Here is a 20,832-nt window from a genome sequence, read left to right as displayed (position 1 = left end):
AATCAATATACTTTTAATATAAATTGAAACAAAGAAAGAGTCAAATAAATAACCTGTGGCATTTGTTTTCGCAGTCTCGTATTGTTAAGCAATAGAAATTTCAGTTATCACCATTATTAAAAGTGGCTTAATTGCATTAAGGTTCCAATAAACAAGACAATGTAGCATGACACACCTACATCAATCACCCTGTAGGCATGATATGTCTTAAGGTACCCAAGGCACCCTTCCTCCTGCTATGTGACGATATCACCAATCGATTTTTGTAACTTCATTCAACATGCATTTTGTTTTAACGTGGCAGCATTAACATAATATGCATTTAATATAATACAATACAAATAATACAAAATATATAAAGAAATGAAATAATAATAAAAATGATGATAATGATGACGATCATAATGATGTTGTTGTTGTTGTTGTTGTTGTTGTTGTTGTTGTTGATGATGATGATGATCATGATGATGGTGATGATGATGATGATGATGATGATGATGATGATGATGATGATGATGATGATGATGATGATGATGATGATGATGACGAACGCAGAAAAGCTCGAACGCACAAACGAACGAACGAACAAACAAATTGACGGACGCATGAACGAACGAACAAAATAACAAACGAGCGCACGAACGACCGACCGATAGGCCGGCCCGCTCGCTCGCTCGCTCGCTCGCTGACTGACTGACTGATTGAGTGAGTGAGTGAGTGAGTGAGTGAGTGAGTGAGTGAGTGAGTGAGTGAGTGACTGACTGACTGACTGACTGACTGACTGACTGAAAGAAATTACGAACGAACGAACGAAGCAATAAACCAATGAACAAGCCCACGTACGCACAAACGAAATGAAAAGATAAATAGATAGATAAATAAATAAATAGATGAAAGAATAAAGAAAGAAAGAAAGAAAGAAAGAAATACATGAACAAATGAATAAACGCATGAATGAACGCATGAATGTATGAATAAATAAATAAATACATAAATACATAAAAAAAATACATTAATACATAAATAAATACATTAATACATAAATAAATGATTGAATGAAATCCTTTTCTGCTTACAATAATTTGATTATTATTTTTGGTATTTCATACTTAAATATAATTAAACTATAAACAAATCCCTAGTGTTTTCAAAATTATTAATCTATTCACTGTCAGTGTGCAATATATTTAATCTTAAAATGTTCTAAATTCATTGATTTAAATATAAAATCACCAATATTTCCATTCTTTACTGGTTTAAGACCTAAAAAGGCGTTTTTCTTCATTATTTTCAATAAATAAGCGAGAGATCGAGATATCGTGACCTAATACCTTTTCCTTCGTAATCTATAAATAAACTATTTATTTATAGATCTTTTATCCAGGTTATCTACAGGCTAACCCCATACCAAATGGTATAATGGTAATACCATTGCCTGTCCGTACAGGCTAACTCCGTTAACCTAAGGCCTGTTGAACAGACTAACTCGAGTCGTATCGAGTGAACAAAGCGCATTTTTTCCAATAAAAGCGGCGTGTACAGTCTATCTGTCAAAAAACAATGGCGGCGCCCAGAGCGTCCTAAAAAACTGCGAAGCGTGCAAAAACACGCTTTTAACATATTGTACGCAAAGTGAGCCGAAGTTGAATGTTAAGAAAAACATAATAGAAAAGATCTTATACGATGTTGTATGTTCAGTTGCCGAAACAGTCGGAAAAGCTTTAAAAAAACGCGACACGACGGGTCCAAACTTAAACAAAAAACATTGAACGAGTGGAAGGCACAATGCCCGTGGCCAATCGTTGAAAAGATTGAAGGGGAGACCTGTTTTAAAATTTTGAAATATGTAAAAATTCATCGAAGGCATGCAATCTAAGCACAGTTTGGGCATATGAAGGTATTTGAAAAATAAAATTGTATTATACTGAATAGACACTGTTGAGCTCGTTTAAATTAAGTTGCTAGTATGTTTATTTTTATTTTTTTTGCATGAAAATAACCATTATTATTTATTTTTTAGGTCGTTTAGAAAAGTAAAGAATTATTTTCCAAAACCTAGTAGTAACGTTAAGAATAAAATTTCAGAGTTAAGAATTATTTTTGAAAATCAGGCGTTAATATCTTGTTGCGGAGTTCCCTAGTAAGAAATGCATCAATGTGACCTTGCTGCTGCCTTCTAGCTTTCGATAGCCATGTACGAACGCACAGAGACCTTGGCCTCCTTCTTCGTTTTTTCCCGGACTTGTGTGCTTCTGTCAGCTCTTTAAAACGCAAAGATTTTATTAATGCTGCAAATAAGCTGGCAAACCCAAAATCATCCTCGTCGTTCACATCCATGTCACTGGAATTATGTTGTTATAATAAATGCTGATGCTTGAGAGTTTTCGTTTAAACCGGGAGCACAATCGTGCCCGAAACCTCTCGGATGTCCACGTTTGATCCGCACGGTACATTGACAGAACGTGACAAATGAATGACAAACGTGTATAACGTTTCAGACCTGCATGACAAACGTAAACAACGTGCGGGAACTTAACAGAACGCATCGTACCTTGAAGCAGCATTTATACATCCGTGGCAGACCGTGGATGAAAACTTAGCGTACCGTCGAAGGGCCTCGTTTTCGCTTCGACGGCACGTCCAGGATACCTTGATAAACCGTGAGTAAACTTAGCACAACTTAGACAACCTTGGATTTAAGGTCAAAAATTGCAACAGTCACACGGCGCGATACGTTTCGGACAAAAAGTCAACGCAGCATTTACAAGGCTGAACAATAAACTTTGTGTTACAGTATCATGGGAAGTATTTAACATTTAACAGTATTTCTATTCATTATAGATGCGGCTGTTTCGGTATGGTAGTGGTTGATGGTAGTGGTTGATGGTAGATGTTGATGGTAGTAGTTGATGGTAGTGGTTGATGGTAGTGGTTGATGGTAGTGGTTGATGTTAGTGGTTGATGGTAGTGTTTGATGGTAGTGGTGGATGCCAGTGGTTGATGGTAGTGGTGGATGCCAGTGGTTAATGGTAGTAGTTGACAGACACACTTCTGTTAAATTATGAAGCAGTTTGCCGTTTCGGGTTTAATAATAACTCGAGAGTGTTTTCTTTGGAATTGAGGTTAACATACTTGACAAGTGGATTTTCTTCACAATGCGGTAACGCATTAGAAGTAGAAATGTATTTCAGTAAAACAAGTTGGATTTGTTCGACAAATTAATTGCACCAGTCTTAAGTTACGGATCAGAGGTTTGGTGGCTAAACAAAAATATCATACAAATAGAAAGAATACATTTAAAATTTTGCAAAGAACTACTCGGTGTAAGGTCTCAAACACAAAATAATTTCGTATACGGGGAACTGGGCAGAACCCCATTGAAAAATAAATTTTATATAAATGTTATAAAATAATGGTTTAAAATATTACAAATGGAACCAATTAAATATGCAAAAATAGTATATAATACCATGGTAGAAAATGTAGAAAACAATAATGATACCAAGTCATGGGAATATAATGTTAAGATTTTATTACAATCTATTGGTTTTTTCCATGCGTGGATATATCAGCGGCTGTTTGTTGTCATAAAATGACTACTGACGTTGACTTTTGTGGTCACGTGACAGTTTTTGTTCATTCACAGTGTACTAGCGTGTTTTGTTTTATGTCACATTTTAAACAAACGATTTTTATACCATGTTTTACAGCCTTTTTATGATCATAATTATATGTCATAACAGTTGGCCAGTTACGGGGTCTCTGATTTAGAAATAGGTCATTGGGTTCCCACTTTAAACGCATGTATCTCCATACCCTTTTTATCCGATATAAACACGAATTAAGGTACTAAGTATATAGGGGTACCTAATATGTTATTATATATAAATACGTCATTTATTTAACGTCTTATACAATGAAATATAAAGCGAAATTAATTGCGAGGTATATAACATTTCAATTTCAGACGTGATTGTGGTTATCGATTTATGACCTTATTGTGACATTTGATTGCATTACCTCCCCTGCATCCCCCTCATAGTAATAATTAAAGGTACCTAGAACGCGGGCTTGTATACAGACCCCATTTCTTATATTGACCTCGTAAGTATAGTCTGAAAACTACCGAGACCGCGTGACTGGCACTATGTATTAGTATATGTATATATTAATTTCTGACTAAAATGACAGAGCAATAATATATATTTACAGTGAAGGTGCAATGCCCCAGATAATTATTTTGGAAATAGGGTTTTCACCCATCGATTCTGAAAAATAGGGTGATTTCATTCTTGAAATAGGCTGAAATGATTTATAAAAATGCATACCTTAAAATCATTGCTGCTTTACTTTTGTTGAAGCTGCACACTTGTATTGATTCAATAGAACTGTATAAACTATCATAATTAACTTTAATAAATACTATCGTATTTAACTTTAATAAACTGATGTTTCATAACATCTCTAATCCTTGAAACTGTCCTTAATATAAACTTTAAACTTAAAAAAATCGATAACACGAATTATTCTGCACTTATTGGCTCTTGCTTTCTTGGTTCGAAAACGTTTGCAATCGAGTGATATTTTGGCGCAACAATCGCGGACGTCTTTCAACCTCTCTTAAACATTTTGATTTCGCATCCTAATAGAAACTGAAAGTACAGACGCTTTACAAATGCATGCACACTGAGAGACGAATTATGTCAGATTGAAAACGCATGTATGTCTTCGTCAATTATTTGGTCAGACGCTTTATTTAACTGTGAAATCTAGTCCGCAGAGCATTTTAATAATTTTAACCTTAGTATAAAAGCTTAGTATCTTTGATATAATTGTCGTTCATGTTTATGCTTTATTTCGATTTTATTGTGTTTAAAATAGGTAAAAACGAAACATGCTAAAGCGGGTGGGGTATGGAAAAATATCTTATTTGTTAAGTTTGGGCAAAATAGAAGTTTGATGGCATTTGGTAAAATACTTTTCTTTAAAAAGAACAATCATTTTAAAACAGATAACTTTGCTGTATTTAAATGTTATTGAATGGTTTATTGTTATAACTTCTAGAAACTTTTTTTCAGGAATATCACACTTCACAGTGTCAACAGAAACTGGGATACTGTACTGAGTATCTAATGGTGCATGAAGCTCAAGATTTCTTCACCTGGAATATTTTATTAACTCTTGCATTAAATATTATACATCACCACAGTTACATAACTTTGTTCTTTGAAAAAATAAAATAAAGATACTTCAGATGTGTGTCTACTTCATACCCTTACATTAAAAAATATCCTACACATTCAGAAATATAATAAAATAGATGGTGGTTTAAGTTGCTACACATCCAATGTTGTCATGTAATCATTTAATATAACATGTGATGTGTTGACATGACTATTAACACTGCTAAGAAAACATTTACTTTGAATTAAAATAAGTGTCCCTGGTCAAATGTCCATTGGCTTCACAGTCATCCTTAATTGGTTGTGTGTTAAGCTATCCCAATTAACTACCAGTCATGGCAGATTTGTTCAAAAGAAGACAAGTATCAATGTTTGAAGAATTGTTATGGCTTTTACAGTCTTGACGCTAACCCCTAGCCCGACAGCCCGGGGCTAGTGATATGTATTAAATTTGGGCTATTAAAGTTTCCAGATTCATATAGTCGGGCTAGTGGGTATTTTAATCTGTTCTATTAAAGCATAAAGATTCAGGCTGCAGTAAGTTGTTCAAAAATGCTAAAGTGAAGACTGCTTGTATATGCTGGTTAGTCTGAGACATTCCAACAAGTAATAACTGTAACAGTTCAAATATTTGCTCATTAAAGTGTGTGTATGTGCAGGAGCTTGTGTGTGTGTTTGGTACAAGCTCATCTCAAAAACTGATGCACTATTTAGTTTTTAACCTAATAGAAGTAAAACCGGACTGTAAAATGAATACTATCATTGTAAAGATTTTGTTGTTGGGATGAAATATTATAAATTGTAATCCCTATGATTAACACAGAAAACATTAACCGAACGCTTATTCCTGTTGGTGTAGCAGAGCCAAAAGACCTGGAAGTATAGATGGTTAATGGATGATGTTCCTTATGATAGTACTAGTAGGTACCAGTTGGTTTGTCTTTTTGAATACATCTGATAGTATATTTAAATTTTTTCATTAATAAAATGGGTTTAACTTAGTAATCCTGCTCAGTGGTTGAATCTTCAGGAAATGTTAACATAAGCACATAGTTACAATGTATTTGATACATGTATGCCGGTGACCCTCAACTGCAATTTTGGTTACAGACAGGGTAGCCTAAAGTGTAATTATTTCTAAGAGATGAACCCGAGTTGAGGCTTAAACTTACCAACCCATGAGTGAGTCAGAGATCAGCAGACAGACAGAGACAGACAGAATGTTTTATTGACGTAAACTTTACAGTTTTTTGTCATTTACAAAATAGTTACATGTATACAAAGCATTATGTCAACGTGATAACAAATAAGAATATTTAAATATCATATTGATCGCGTAAGGATCATATTCATACATACATGATTTTAATAAATAAGTTGTATATAATAAAGATTTGTTTTAAATACTAATAAGAAACAAAAAAAAAACAATAAAATAGTATTCGTGTTTCTCTAGATTAACATATACAGATGATGAAAACAATTATTTGTTATTAACTTTCATAGAAATATTGGAGGATGAAAACCATAAATATAGTTCAATTATTTAAACGTTATACAAGACAACTTGATACGAAAAAAAATGAAGAAAAATTAGTTAGTTAATATTTTAACAACTTTGTTCAAGATAAGTAAAATTTGATCATGCGTTAAGGCTATAAGTGAAGTATTTGAAATATACTTAACTGTACAATATATATATAATTTAAAAACAAAAGGTAATTATACAAAATTTGATTATTTTTTGTACATTTTACAAAATATGCAACAATAATATTTAAGTTGTGCTAGGCTAACATATTCAGATGATGAATAAGGTGAATGTACTAAGAACTTGTACAGACGAATGTTGAGGATGAACATAGTACGACCATCAAACATTAAAAAGACGAGTTTATTCACCCAACTACTAGATGAAGGGAAATTTATTAGTTAATATTTGAATATCCAGGGTTAGTTAGCTGGGTGGGGCTGCATTATGGCTCTACATATGAACTTGCTCAGGTTCCTTACTTGTGTTTTGTTTGAAGTACCCATTAATTCAACAAATTTAAACATACTTGGTCTTTTATAATAGTAGGCTTTGATTAGTTCTTTTCTAAGTGAATTGAAGGCTGGGCATATTATGATAAAATGGTACTCGTCTTCAATATCTCTGACTTGACATTTTGCGCATACTCGCTGTGATCTCTCTATATTGTTATGTCTGCCTGTTTCAATTGCTAGTTTGAGCGACGATAATCGTAATTTGGAAACACATATACGCAATTTGTTTGGCAAATAATCAAGATATGGTTCAAACTCAAAGGTGCATTTAAATAATTTATATGTCATTAATGAGTTGCTATTATTAATCGAATTGTACCAGGATTGCTTAAAAACGTCTAAAACAGTTGACTTAAATACAATATGGAAGGTATCGAGATTGACCGAAGAGGGATTGTCCCATACGTATGAAAATCCGTAGGTATCCAATAACTTCTTCACATTTAAAGCCCAATTGCCTTTACATAGTTTCATACTTTTGAAGCGTTCATACAATTTTGATATGATTATGTTATTTGAATGGATAAGTTTACACCAGTATTTTATTATACGAACATTTCTGTTAATGCAAAGTGGATACCTTCCTAGTTCCCCATATACTCCCATGCTGCTGCTAGATGCTTTGATACCTAGGAGCCTTTTACAAAACTTAAGATGTATACGTTCTATTTCGATAAACTTATCAAATCCCCATATCTCGCAACCATAATTTAAAGTCGCACCCACGAATGCGTCAAAAAGTTGAAAAGCAATACTAGGTTTGATATCAAGGTTTTTTAAATTAATCATTAAAACATTTAGGGCTTTAAGTCCTTTCCCAGAAAGAGATTCAGCGTTTAGTAAAAACGAACCCGTGTAATTAAAAACTGTTCTTAAGTAATTGAAGTCATCAACTATATCTAACTTTTCACATTTAAATGACCATTTTTCATTGTTAAAAGTCGGTCCTCTTTTTCTAAATACCATTACCTTAGTTTTGCTTATATTAACTTCTAGACCCCAAAGATCGCAATATTCGCTAAGGTTGTTAATACTTTGTTGGAGGTCAGTTACAGACTTGCCGAATATTACCATATCATCAGCAAACAGCATAAGTATAAATATCAAGTCATCATATGAAAGTCCAGAATTTACGTCTTTTTCTAAAAATAGTTCAAGGTCATCTAAGAATAGAGAAAACAGCAACGGCGAGAGTACCTCTCCCTGTTTGAGTCCAATCGCACAATTAAAGAAGTCCGAGTATGAATTACACTTTTTTACACAGCATTTAACTTGATGATACATGTCTTTGATGAGCGTTAGTAATTTACCGTTAATACCTGCGTTGTAAAGCTTATACCATAGTCCATTTAAATAGACCGAATCAAATGCACGTTTCATATCGATAAAACAACAGTACAAACGTCCGTTACAATTCACGACATTTTGAATAATAGCATTAAGTACAAAAATAGCGTCAGTAGTCGAGCGGCCCTTTCGGAAGCCGAATTGAGCGTCACTTAAAATGTTATTATTTTCAATCCAGTTATTTAAACGACTGTTTAGAATGCTCGTAAAAAGTTTGGACATGCAGCTTACCAGAGTAATCCCCCTATAATTACGTACATCGTCATGGTCATTCTTTTTAAAAACAGGCACAATGAACCCCTTTGACCATTCTGGAGGAAAATGACCTGAATTCAGTATAGCATTAAATATCTTTAATAGATGTGGTGATAATATATCTAAACTTTCGATGAAATATTCGTTTAACAAATAGTCACAGCCACACGATTTATTACGTTTAAGCCGATTAACTGCCTTATCGATTTCGTCAGTGGTAATTGGACCATCTAATTCTTCATATCTGCCGTTATTAATGTTAAAATTATAAGAACTGCAAAATTGTTCTGCTTGGATATGATCTACGTGTTTTAAATCGTTCTGGAGAGAGTAAAAATAATTATAAAAATCATCAATGGACAAAGAATCACTTATGCTAGTTTTATTTTTACTAAAAAGCTTCCAAAAATCTCTAGGCTTTGAGTGTCTAAGACTTACGATTTCTTTAAATTTTTTGCTTTTATGTTGCTGACGTTTCGATTTAACAGTACGTTTGTACAATGATTTGTTATTTATCATAAGCGCTCTATCGATATCTGATCTGCTTTTATTGTATTCCATTAGAGCTTTGAAATATGCAGATTTTGCTAAACGGCAGTCGTTATCGAACCACTCTGCTTTCTTAAATAATGTATTTTTAGAGTAAGATTTCTCACTTTTTAAAGTCTTAGAAAATAAAGCCTCACCAGCTTCGCTTAATATTTTCGAAAATCTGTCCACGCAATAATCAATACTGTCAACGTTATTGCAATCAAGATCATCGCTAATACTGTTAAATACATGTGCATTTGCGATTAATTTTTGTCGAAATTCGTCTCGATGCTGATCTAACCAGAAAACATTAACCGAACGCTTATTCCTGTTGGTGTAGCAGAGCCAAAAGACCTGGAAGTATAGATGGTTAATGGATGATGTTCCTTATGATAGTACTAGTAGGTACCAGCTGGTTTGTCTTTTTGAATACATCTGATAGTATATTTAATTTTTTTCATTAATGAAATGGGTTTAACTTAGTAATCCTGCTCAGTGGTTGAATCCTCAGGAAATGTTAACATAAGCACATAGTTACAATGTATTTGATACATGTATGCCGGTGACCCTCAACTGCAATTTTGGTTACAGACAGGGTAGCCTAAAGTGTAATTATTTCTAAGAGATGAACCCGAGTTGAGGCTTAAACTTACCAACCCATGAGTGAGTCAGAGATCAGCACTCTACCGTTTTAACTGGCCGGGGTAAGCTTGGAATTGGGGACTTACTTTTGCTTAATTATTATCTTAAATAATATTATAGTTGTCAACAAAAGATTTTTATGTATTTTAAAAGCACAACAAGTTGGGCTTGCAACAGAAGTAATAAAATATATAGATTATTAAACAATTTACAAATTTAACAATAAAGTAGTCTTATGTTTACTGAAATGTGCAAATACCAATTGGTTTTTATTTCTGAAAATTTACAAAAAATGAGCTCATATAATAAAAATGTTTATTTTTAATTAGTGGGTGGGTTCAAATTAACTTGCACTGAAAAATTATAATAGTCTGGGATTGTTTTAATTTCTGACATTTCAGCACACAGTACAGTAACATGAGTAAGGTATGATCTTGTTATTTTTGTCAGTACCGGTAGTTAATTACGGAGCCGTTAATTACAATGATACTGAACTATTAATGAGCAGATGGTCGTTGAACGTTATAATAAAAATAATGATTGTTTTTATTAGTAATAAATCGGCAATTTATCGCTTTTATTCTATTTATAAAGTCAAAATATCGGATAAGTAAGGTGTCTACTGTAGAGCGAATACTGTCGGAACCCCCCCCCCCCCCCCCCCCCCCGAACCATTGATCTCGCGTAATCTCGGCAGTCTCGTTACGCGTGATTTAACAATGTCGAAATCGTGAATAGGCAAAGAAGCCATTTTGGTGTTAGCTTGTCTAGGTTTGCTACCCGCTGAACCACGTGATTAAGTGGGCGGAGCGATCATCGTCAAGGCGTCATGTCAATTACGTTGTGTTCAACTCGTTATATCTTTTTTAATATGTTATGCATTGACATATAAAATAGATATTTAGAAAGAGCAACATTTCAGCTTTCTTAAATGGGTAACATTTTAAATATTGAATAAAAACTGATGTGGCCATCGGGATTTAAATTACCAAGGTAAACTATCATCTCGGTTAACAACGTGAAGCTATTACGCGTTATCGATAAAATCAATAATTATCGGCTTATCTGACTGGATATAAGCCGGCACAGCATATTTTCGCCGTTATTGGATGTATGCATGGATACCGTTAATACACATACCTGGTTGAAACAATACGAAAGCTATTAAAATAATGCGACATTTAGGAAATGTGTATTCGTTCTATGTTGAAAAATGGAAGAAATTAAATGCGTGCGCTTGTTTGAAGCTTATCTTTGCATTTTTTGTTATTATTTTCGTGACTTACTTATTGTCAATATTTAGTTACTTGCTTAACGAGTTTGTATTACAAAGCAATATATACATAACGGAATGTGACCGCTGTCGTGGCGCAGCTACGGAGTCATCTCAGATCGCTAGTCCAAATAATTAGACGTAAGCTACCCCGCTTACGTCTAAACGGCTACCGTCGTTTTCCTATAGCAAATTGAGTTCAACTTAAACTTCAGTTTTTCTCGTTAAATCTTTGCTAATGCATAAAATTATCATTAATTAGACATAAATGTGAGCGATTACCTCTTAAATGTGTAAAAATTGTGCTTTTAAACCACTTATGTACATTTTTAAAAATAAACATACACAACACACAAAGTGTGTTTGTCGTTTATAGAATTACATTGAATTATCTTGAACGAAATTATTTTTTGAATAGGTTACACATAACCAATTGTTGTTGTACAACAAACCACATCACTTTTTAGCTTTCTGTACTCTTTATTAAATGAAACCTATATGTGTGTGTTAAAACTACCAGTTGTATCACGGAGTGTATATTGATAGGAGATGAATCGAGTATTTGACCCTTACTGTAGTAAATTCAATCTTATGCAAAAGCTATTCATCCGATTTTATTGATTTATACGTTATCTTGTTGCTTATTAATTCCTCTTTCAAAAAATATACGTTTTAGTATATTCCCGTTGTTATTAATGGATTTATTGCGAGATAAACACAAGAAATACACATTTTTTGTTTTACCACCGCGCGTTTTACCGTGTTGTGGCTATCGATCTTGTACAATTAGCGTACAGCGAAGCGCCGAGGTTATACATTTTGATGTACCCACTCACGTCTTTTGTTGAATTATAGTTTCATTTCTCGGCCGATTTTGACAAATTATATATCATTAGAAAGCTTACGTTACGTAGTAAACAGATATATAAATATATATTAAGTTTTTCTTCTGATTTCGACAGCCCGGCGAGTTATAACTTTATCTTTTGCAAATATCATACCGCACTGAACTGATGCTACGTTCTTGGCGATTATGCTTTTGTTTAGAAACCGGCCATTGAATTTCCTTTGCCATGATTATTATATTTTTTATGGAATATATTGTAGTATTTTGTTCACGAAACATATCAATAAAGCTTATTATAAATAAATCTGAAAACATTAACGATTTCAGCTCTTGTTTATAACACAGAAAGGGTGTTAAATTTATGATGAAACAGCGTATATAGCGGACCCTCTCGATTTTATTCGGCTTTGCATGCATACTTGAAATAAAATGGGTGTCAAAAACATTCATCGTTTGCTGTTAATTATCAACGAGGGAATTGTGTATAATTATATGAAATGTTATTTACCTTAAATTATAAAGATTCTTGAAAATCACGGTCGGTGTTACGCGGGTCATTTCGTATTTTGACATCAGGGCATCATGTCCAACTATTCAAAATCAGATTTCTTTTTCACTGGGACGATTACGGCTTAGAATTAGACAGGAAGACAGATAGTTTATTCAGACTTATACAACAGTACATCGTCTTCAACTCAAATATATAAATTATTTTTAGACGAATTGTTAGGTGATTACACATATAGCAGTGATGATTCTGAGAATGTTGCCATGTTTCTTATCCGTGTAATCTAGAGTCCGTGGTTTGAGCATCTTTATCGCGGTGTTCAATAAAAGATATCTCAATAATCTTGTTTATTGATAGATCTGTGGTTTTATTGCCACTGTGTTCAGCACAAACCAATTATCTCGTTATGATCAGATACTGTGCCGACCAATACTAAATAACACTATGGTGTCATACGCCACAGCAGGGACCTATACTTGTGATCATGGAGTCTAAGTGCAAGACTTAAAAAAAGTATGTTGTTTCGCTTGCGGTTGTTAAATCCAAAACGGGGCTTCCCAGCTGGCACAGCTGCTGATATTCGAATCTGAATACTTAAACTTATTCAGACCTTATTCTTAACCGTTGCGCGTTTTACGATATCGGATTTTAGGCGTGAATACAACTCAGTGAAACTATTCAATTTCTTATACAACATTAAGCATATTAACAGTTATTGAAATTAACAATATCAGCGACATCTTTTTAAAGACTAAACACCTTTTCAAGTATTGAATTTGTCAATAAAATATATTTATACCAAAAAAAGTTTCATTTAATATTGTTCACATTAAACCTTTAAATGAAAGTGTCGCTTTAACTATTTTCCGTGTCTTATTAAGCCGCGAATCGTTTGCTAAAAACAGTTAACAAAAAGGGCTACACGTTCAAATTCTTAATGAAATACAAAAATATGTATAGCATAATTAATAACGTCCATAAACACACACGGCAAGATCAAAGTTTTAATGGAAAACTAATATGACATTCCACGTAAATTATTACTTTCGTCTAAATCAAATACTATATATAGAGAAACAATGTATTTATAACCGACCAATGAGGTAACATTATGCAACTTTCAATTTACACAGTGCTATATGGCAACAATATGGAATTTGAACAGTGGTAGTGTTTTAAGGTCTGGACTATCATTACTTGTAAGTTTGTATAAACATTTTTCTAATGCAATTAGTAAAATAATGTTTATATTTTATGTTTAATAATTTATTGCATGATTATTCTGTGCTGTTATATGACTTTGATGCCGTTAAAGCTTCCGACATAAATTCATGTCGGAACGATGCTATTGCAAAATAACGTTAAGCGATATGAGGTCGATGTAAATCGACCTCATATTTATAGGAGTACTCAGATCGCCAGCTTTCCTCGCCATATTCACCAGGTGTACTACCCTCAAGATGGCAGCAGTGAACTTCCGGTGCGATTGCAGAATACGCAGCGATCATGTCGAGTGCAGAACCCTGATTATGCGTACACGTTATGGGATGAACAGCGTGTATTAAAACTGATTAACGAAGACTACCCGGAGCTATTGAACCTCTATCTTAGCTATGAGAAATGGATATGGAGGGTGGACATGGCACGGTATCTCTTCATATATCACTATGGAGGCTTCTACTTAGACATGGACATGGAATGCATACAAGGGTAAATATTATTATTTTATTACCATATAATTTACTAATATTTTATTTAATTTTGGTTAATTATATGTAATTAAATGTATGACTACAAAGTACAAATGGTAATGACAGTAAATGATAGTCATAATATTAAGAACAAGAACTTCGCAGTTAGATCCGTGACATTATCTTTCTTTTTACTCAGCGATAAATTTAATTTTAATTAAGACTGGAAGCAATCAGGGAGGGAGCCGAGCGGAATCGAAGTAGCGTCGTCGTTCGGATGACCGACCCCGTTGGCTTCTCCAACGATTTGTTCGCCGCCACGCCGCGTCACCCATTTATGTGTAGCGTCGTGACGGCACTTCCGCATGCCAAGCGGTGGTTCGTCTTCCCTTACGCCACCAACATGTACTCCATAGGTACTGACTATCCTGCATACCGATCCTGTATATCTTAAAAATAAGCAATTGGAGCTAGCATTTATTATTAAAGAAACACTAACGAATGACACAATGTTGATAAAATACTTTCACATTTAGCTGCAATTCACAATCATTATCCTTGAGTTTCGTAGCTAAATTTGCAGAATAAGAGACCTTCGAAGTAGTTGAACGTCACCTCCTTGTGTAACAATTGTAAATTTAGTTACCAATTGTTACTGATTAAAAGATTTACCTTTGACAACTGTACAACGTTTTCAGGAACGACGTTTTTCTGGGGCCGGTATTTGAACAACCCTCGAAAGTCCGAGTTCCACATTCTGCCTCACTACCGTGACTATATTGTGCACTACCACGACAGCTCCTGGCACCACTGGGACGGGAAGGTGGTCTGGTACTTCTTCAATCACGCGTTTCTGTTCTGGACACTTCTAGCCATAATATTTATATGCATCGGTGTTATTTACATATATTTTCTAAAAGTAGAGTCTACTATAGACGTGGTGAAGAGTTTAAGGCATGTGTGATCCAATGCTTGTACTTGTGCTGAATGTTAGGCATCGGTGTTGTATATACACGCGCTTGAGTGTTATAATGCATGTATGTGTATCAGTCTATTACACAACTCATTATTTTGACTGTCAAATAAAAGAAAGTTTATAAACTTCCTTTTGATTTTTTTGAAAATAATGATATGATTTAAAACACGATACAAGAATACAATCTACAAAACTCACAATACATTGTACTTAATGGCAACTGTTGAGCTAAACACGTATTTTTACCATAGTCATCCCCCCCCCCCCATCCATTCACATCATTTAAATATACGAACAACATGTGAACTCGTAAGATTGGATGGACACTAACTAAACGAAAGAAAAAGTTAATCGATCGAACGGAAGCATTAACTGGCCATACTAATTATTGTATTTACCCGTCTATATTACGTGCGTGCGCGGTAGTTAATAAGTGCGCACTTGAAAGCTATGACGTGACCATGTGGTACATGTAGTTATGACTGCTTACGCAAACGTTGTTACGTGCGAACTCGATAGTCATGACGCGAGCACGCGATACATATCATATCGGCACGCATAAATTAGCCAATGAAACTTGCGAAATGCCCTGCATTTTGTAACTAGAGCAAATTGGTTATTTTTTTATAATTGCTGATCTGAAAAGCTTTCTTTTTGGTCAGGTATCATTTTCAGTAAGTTATAGGTATATTATACCCATCTGAAAACTTAAATCTTGAGCCGATCAAACTGCGCTAAAGCACATCAATATTTTGTTCCAGTTCGGCAATTAAACATGATTTATTAACTATTCCTTGCGAAGAGTATTTGGAGTTGGTATGCGCAATTCATAATTCTTAAGACAGATTGGCTTGGTTGATTGATTTTTAATAGAGCTTAGAGCAAACCAAAGTTCAAAGTAAATAGATGATATTTGTTAAACCGATTGATTATCGATTTGAATTCACGAGTCATCTGAAAAATTACCATTTTCACTAGTGACGCACGATAATATGTATTAAAGACGCAAACAACTGTTTTAAGGTTTCTAATATGGTATGTACACATAACGCAGTTGACTGTCAAACGGTTTCATGTTTGCTATCATAGTTACCATGATGACGTGTATAAGGACGCAATTTACTATAAACTTGGGGTTAACCATAATAATATGTAGAAAGTACGTAAATAACTTGTATGTACAACGACAATATGTACAGATGGCGCAATAGAATGGCTTGACAACGATATCTTTAGGTTTGGAGTTTTATATGAAGCTCGATGTAAACAAATTCCATCGCTTCACAGGCGTGCAGTCGATAACTACGAAATGACCCTGCTCACTGCTGTAAAACACTCTTGCTAGCAATAGCAAATCATTTTACATATCGTAGCACATATATGAGAAAATCACACACAACACTTGTGTTTCCGTCAAAAAACAATTGAAAGGAATTACTTTGTGATGACATTTTTACCATCGAGTCCATGATAATATGTATATAGGGCGCAATATCTTGTCTTGAGGTTTGCGTGTTGATATTTACCCATTTATGCCTAGCGTCTGGAAAAAGGCCTTGGCAAACAGCGGAGACCCAGATGAGACGCCGCATGATGCGGTGTCTCATCTGGGTCTGCGCTGTTTGCTTAAAGGAATTTCTTTAAGAAATATTATAAATATAGAAAATAATATACTAGGCGTCCCTAATTTTGGAAATAAATTGATCCATTTTAGAAGGATGAGAGAGTCCACTAGGCATAAATGTGTTAAGGTCGATTTATAAATACCCATGGCATTTAAGGCCTGCAGTCGATTGTACAAAAAGGCACAATCACTGCAGCAACATATATTTGTCAGTAACAGTAAATCAATAAACATATCTTTGTAAAATCAGAAAATAGTATACAAACAACTGTTGGGTTGGTCAAAACTTGTGAAATGCGTGTTTAGTTAAGGGTATATTGTTACTCATTTTGTTATTACTAAGTGTTGAACATTAATGCTTTTAACTTGTAAATTTCTGAAAGATCCTGTTTTCGTTCGAAACTTAAACATAATCATTATTAATGTCATTGCTATGCTATTAATAACCTGCTATCATCTACTGAACCGAATAATTATAACATTTTTTTAAAAATTGTATCTTGTTTAATAGTAATCATTTTACAAACGTTCTTTTGTTTATGTCATGTTTTTTAAACGTAGACACAAGATATATACTTAAACGAAAATGAAGGACTAACCCATGTATGCCTAGTGGACTCTCCCATCCTTTTAAACTGGATCAATTTATTTCCAAAATTCGGGATATCAAGTATATGTATTTATATATTTAGAATATTTCTTACACATCATGCGGCGTCTCATCTGGGTCTAAGCTGTTTGCCAATGCCTTTTTTTCTAGACGCAAGGCATAAATGGGTTAAGATTCACATGAGTTTGTTGTAGCACAGCTTGTTCACCTCTGTCATTGAGCGAACATTTGATGGTGGATAGTTTGTATTTAACATTGATTTTTTTTAAGCATCGCACTTCATTAAAATTGATGTTAAGATTAGGTATAATGGATATACTGCGATAATCAGTATGTTGACATCCACTTCGTTCACACACCAGCTGTAAGTAAATATTGATCACTTCTTAATAACTGTATATAAATGAGAAATAATCTACGGTTGGGCTTATTGAAGTAATTTGTAAAGACTTTTTTTGAATAACATGTATTATACAGCCAGAAAATCAGACAAAAAACACAAACTCGTACAACAGCTATGCCGGTTCTTTAATTTCTGAACTAATACCAATTAGTTATGCTTATAGGCGTGTTTATGTACATATTGAGATTGAATAAATGCCTCGTCTTTCAAACATTTCTGCTTTGGACGTGTGGCGTGATTTCAAAACTGATTTATACAGATTTCATTCACCCATTGGATCAAGGCCTACTTAAAGCTTTATTATCTTAAAAATTTCCATTGATCCGTAAATGAGCAATTGACCACATTTAAATAATTAAATATTAATTTTACAGTACCAACACATCGTCGCTACTGAAAGCAGTCTACGTGTATAATATTATTTTTATAAGACATTTATAAGATCAATGCGACAGGTTATACTAACTCAGGTGTGTTATTATAACTCAAGTTTTGATTAATTTTCACATCTTCCTCTCTGTATATGACATAGCGCTGGAAGGCGGGGAACCATTTTATTTATTTATGATACACAAAACAATTTCGCACAAGTTGTTTTTATTTACACGAAAAGAGTGTAGTAACAACATTCTGACAAACACGCAAACACCTATTTGTATTTATTCAATCAAGTTATTTTTATGTGATATAATTCCAAAGACGATAGGGTGGCACTGTGATTTGTTTTAACTTGAAATAAGTTAGATTTAAAATCGTCGCTGTATCGAGAACAAAGGGCGGGTTTGATTTTAACTAGAGATAGGAACGAATAATCGAAAATGGGCAAAATTTTCTTATGCAGAATTTATATTCGAATATTTAATTTTATGCCAAGAAACTTCGAAAAAATGTGTAACGGATATGTGGAATTTTTGTTCGGTGCAGACGACCTACTAATATTCTACACTATTCATTGTTTTGACATTTATGTACATTGTAGTTCAAGTGATAGTATGGTCATAACAGTACCTATCGCAACCTATAGTGCAACCTATAGTGTCTATCGCAACCGTTGTTTATTTTTGGTGTTTTCACTTCATATACACTTATATTTGTTAATGCAGCATCAACATACTAAAACAATATCCCGGAAAGAGAAAAATAATCCATTTGAATATCAACCGTACTTTCGTTTTGACAACTGGCGACAGAAATGATTCGATGTACGATGTGAGTCTAAATGTAGTTTTCATGCAGCTTGGTTCATACGACACAAAGACACAATTTTGTTTTACGGATCATTTCGTCTTAGAGGACTTGGTGAGTCATGTAAAATATCTAAAATAATATATATATTTCATAAAAAATTGGGAGCAAGTTGAGTTGTAGATTATTGGTCAGTTACCACTTTTTAACTAATTATTTTGACCTGTTAATTCTTTCTAGCTCATTTTTTTCCATGCATAAAATCTTTATTTAAAAATCTTTATTTAAAGAAGATAGACTTGTTAAGAAATACATCAGATGAAATTACATAATATTCAATTTATATAATAAATTTCTTATTTTCAACAAGGTCTTCTAACAATATACACTTTACAACAAATACATCATATTTCATCTTGAGCAATAAGAACAAAACATAAAGAATCATATATGCATGCACACTTATGATGATATATATTATAATTAAAAACAAATGACAGACATAAAACTACAATAACCATTTATGCAAGAACAGTATTCAAACATTAAACTAATGTTATTTACTAAAACAACATGAAGCATGTTCAATTTATTTCTTCATAAAGTGTGGAAGAAAGATAAGCTTTTAATTTTTTCTTAAATGTAATTAAATTGTTTGTTTGACGTATAGCTTGGGGTAACGAATTTCTAGCTCAATTCAACAGTAAAAAATGCCCATAATATATCTTTAAATGCTTTTTTGTTTACACCTTATAAGCAGCACTTCCAACTGACAGAAAAGAGACATAACATAAGCCTCGAGCTGTATTCGCAATTCTGTAAAATTATACTTTGCGGGCTTTATGCCAAGCATAGGTTGTCCCAAAGTAGCATGTATGTTTGTATTTTTATACGGATAGTTTAATAAATAGTGTTTACACTAAAAGAAATGAGATATTTATTCATAATACACATATTTTATGTGGGTTTTTTCTCTACGAGTAAACGTGTCGGTATCGAATAAAACTTGGTCGTTTGGAATTTCACGGAAGTAAACATGAATTTATGTTTGGTACTGCTATTTGATTGTTAATATATTTAATTTACTATTTCTCGCTTATATTCATGAATTGGATTCATATGGAGAACACTCAATTTTCACATTTAAATCGTCCATACCAGCTTTAAGTTACAACAAAGAAAATACGCGCAACTTATGTGGACGAGAAAATCGGAATTAGAACGTGATAAGGCTAATTAGTTTTGAAATACCGTACAGACATTACACTTCAAATAGTTAAAGATATACTGCATCACACACTCAACCCTAGTCAATCAAAATATACATTATGATTTGCAGATAAGCATAAACCTCGTATTTTTGAAATTGGACTATCATATGAATATTTGTAAAAAAAAAACACACACATAAACCTTTCAAAACAATTTCATCTTTTTCTTTCAATTAAACTAAATAACTTTTACCGAGGCGTATTTGATGTTCACCACTAAAATTCAATAATGTCGTCTTGAAGAAAATAGATTTTGATTTTAAAAGTTGCTGCTTATACCTAACGTTTATCATTCGTTTATGTCAATCACAACGGCAACCTACACGCAGAGATTGGACTGGAACCAGCATTGTATCAACCTCCGCGATTTGACTCGAACCAGCGTAGCTGGATCAAATGTCGTAACAGTAACAGTACATGTAGCAGTAGCACTATTACAA

The 20,832-nt window shown here is 33.5% G+C and overlaps 1 protein-coding gene across 1 annotated transcript in view; it reads left to right on the top strand.

The window, feature by feature from the left end:
* The window catches only part of LOC127853047 (uncharacterized), a 57,684-nt gene extending 42,285 nt beyond the window's left edge, over nucleotides 1-15,399 (top strand). Inside the window, exons 3-4 of the mRNA XM_052387178.1 lie at nucleotides 14,546-14,739; nucleotides 15,022-15,399. Of these exons, the coding sequence (XP_052243138.1) occupies nucleotides 14,546-14,739; nucleotides 15,022-15,287 (460 nt within the window). The 3' untranslated portion in view covers nucleotides 15,288-15,399. The remainder of the gene's footprint in view (nucleotides 1-14,545; nucleotides 14,740-15,021) is intronic.
* The last annotated feature ends 5,433 nt before the right edge of the window (nucleotides 15,400-20,832 follow it).

Source organism: Dreissena polymorpha, chromosome 1 (assembly GCF_020536995.1).
Source record: "Dreissena polymorpha isolate Duluth1 chromosome 1, UMN_Dpol_1.0, whole genome shotgun sequence".
Lineage (NCBI taxonomy): Eukaryota > Metazoa > Mollusca > Bivalvia > Myida > Dreissenidae > Dreissena > Dreissena polymorpha.
The sequence above is the reverse complement of the archived record's forward strand: the minus strand, read 5'-3'. Positions and strand labels throughout refer to the sequence as shown.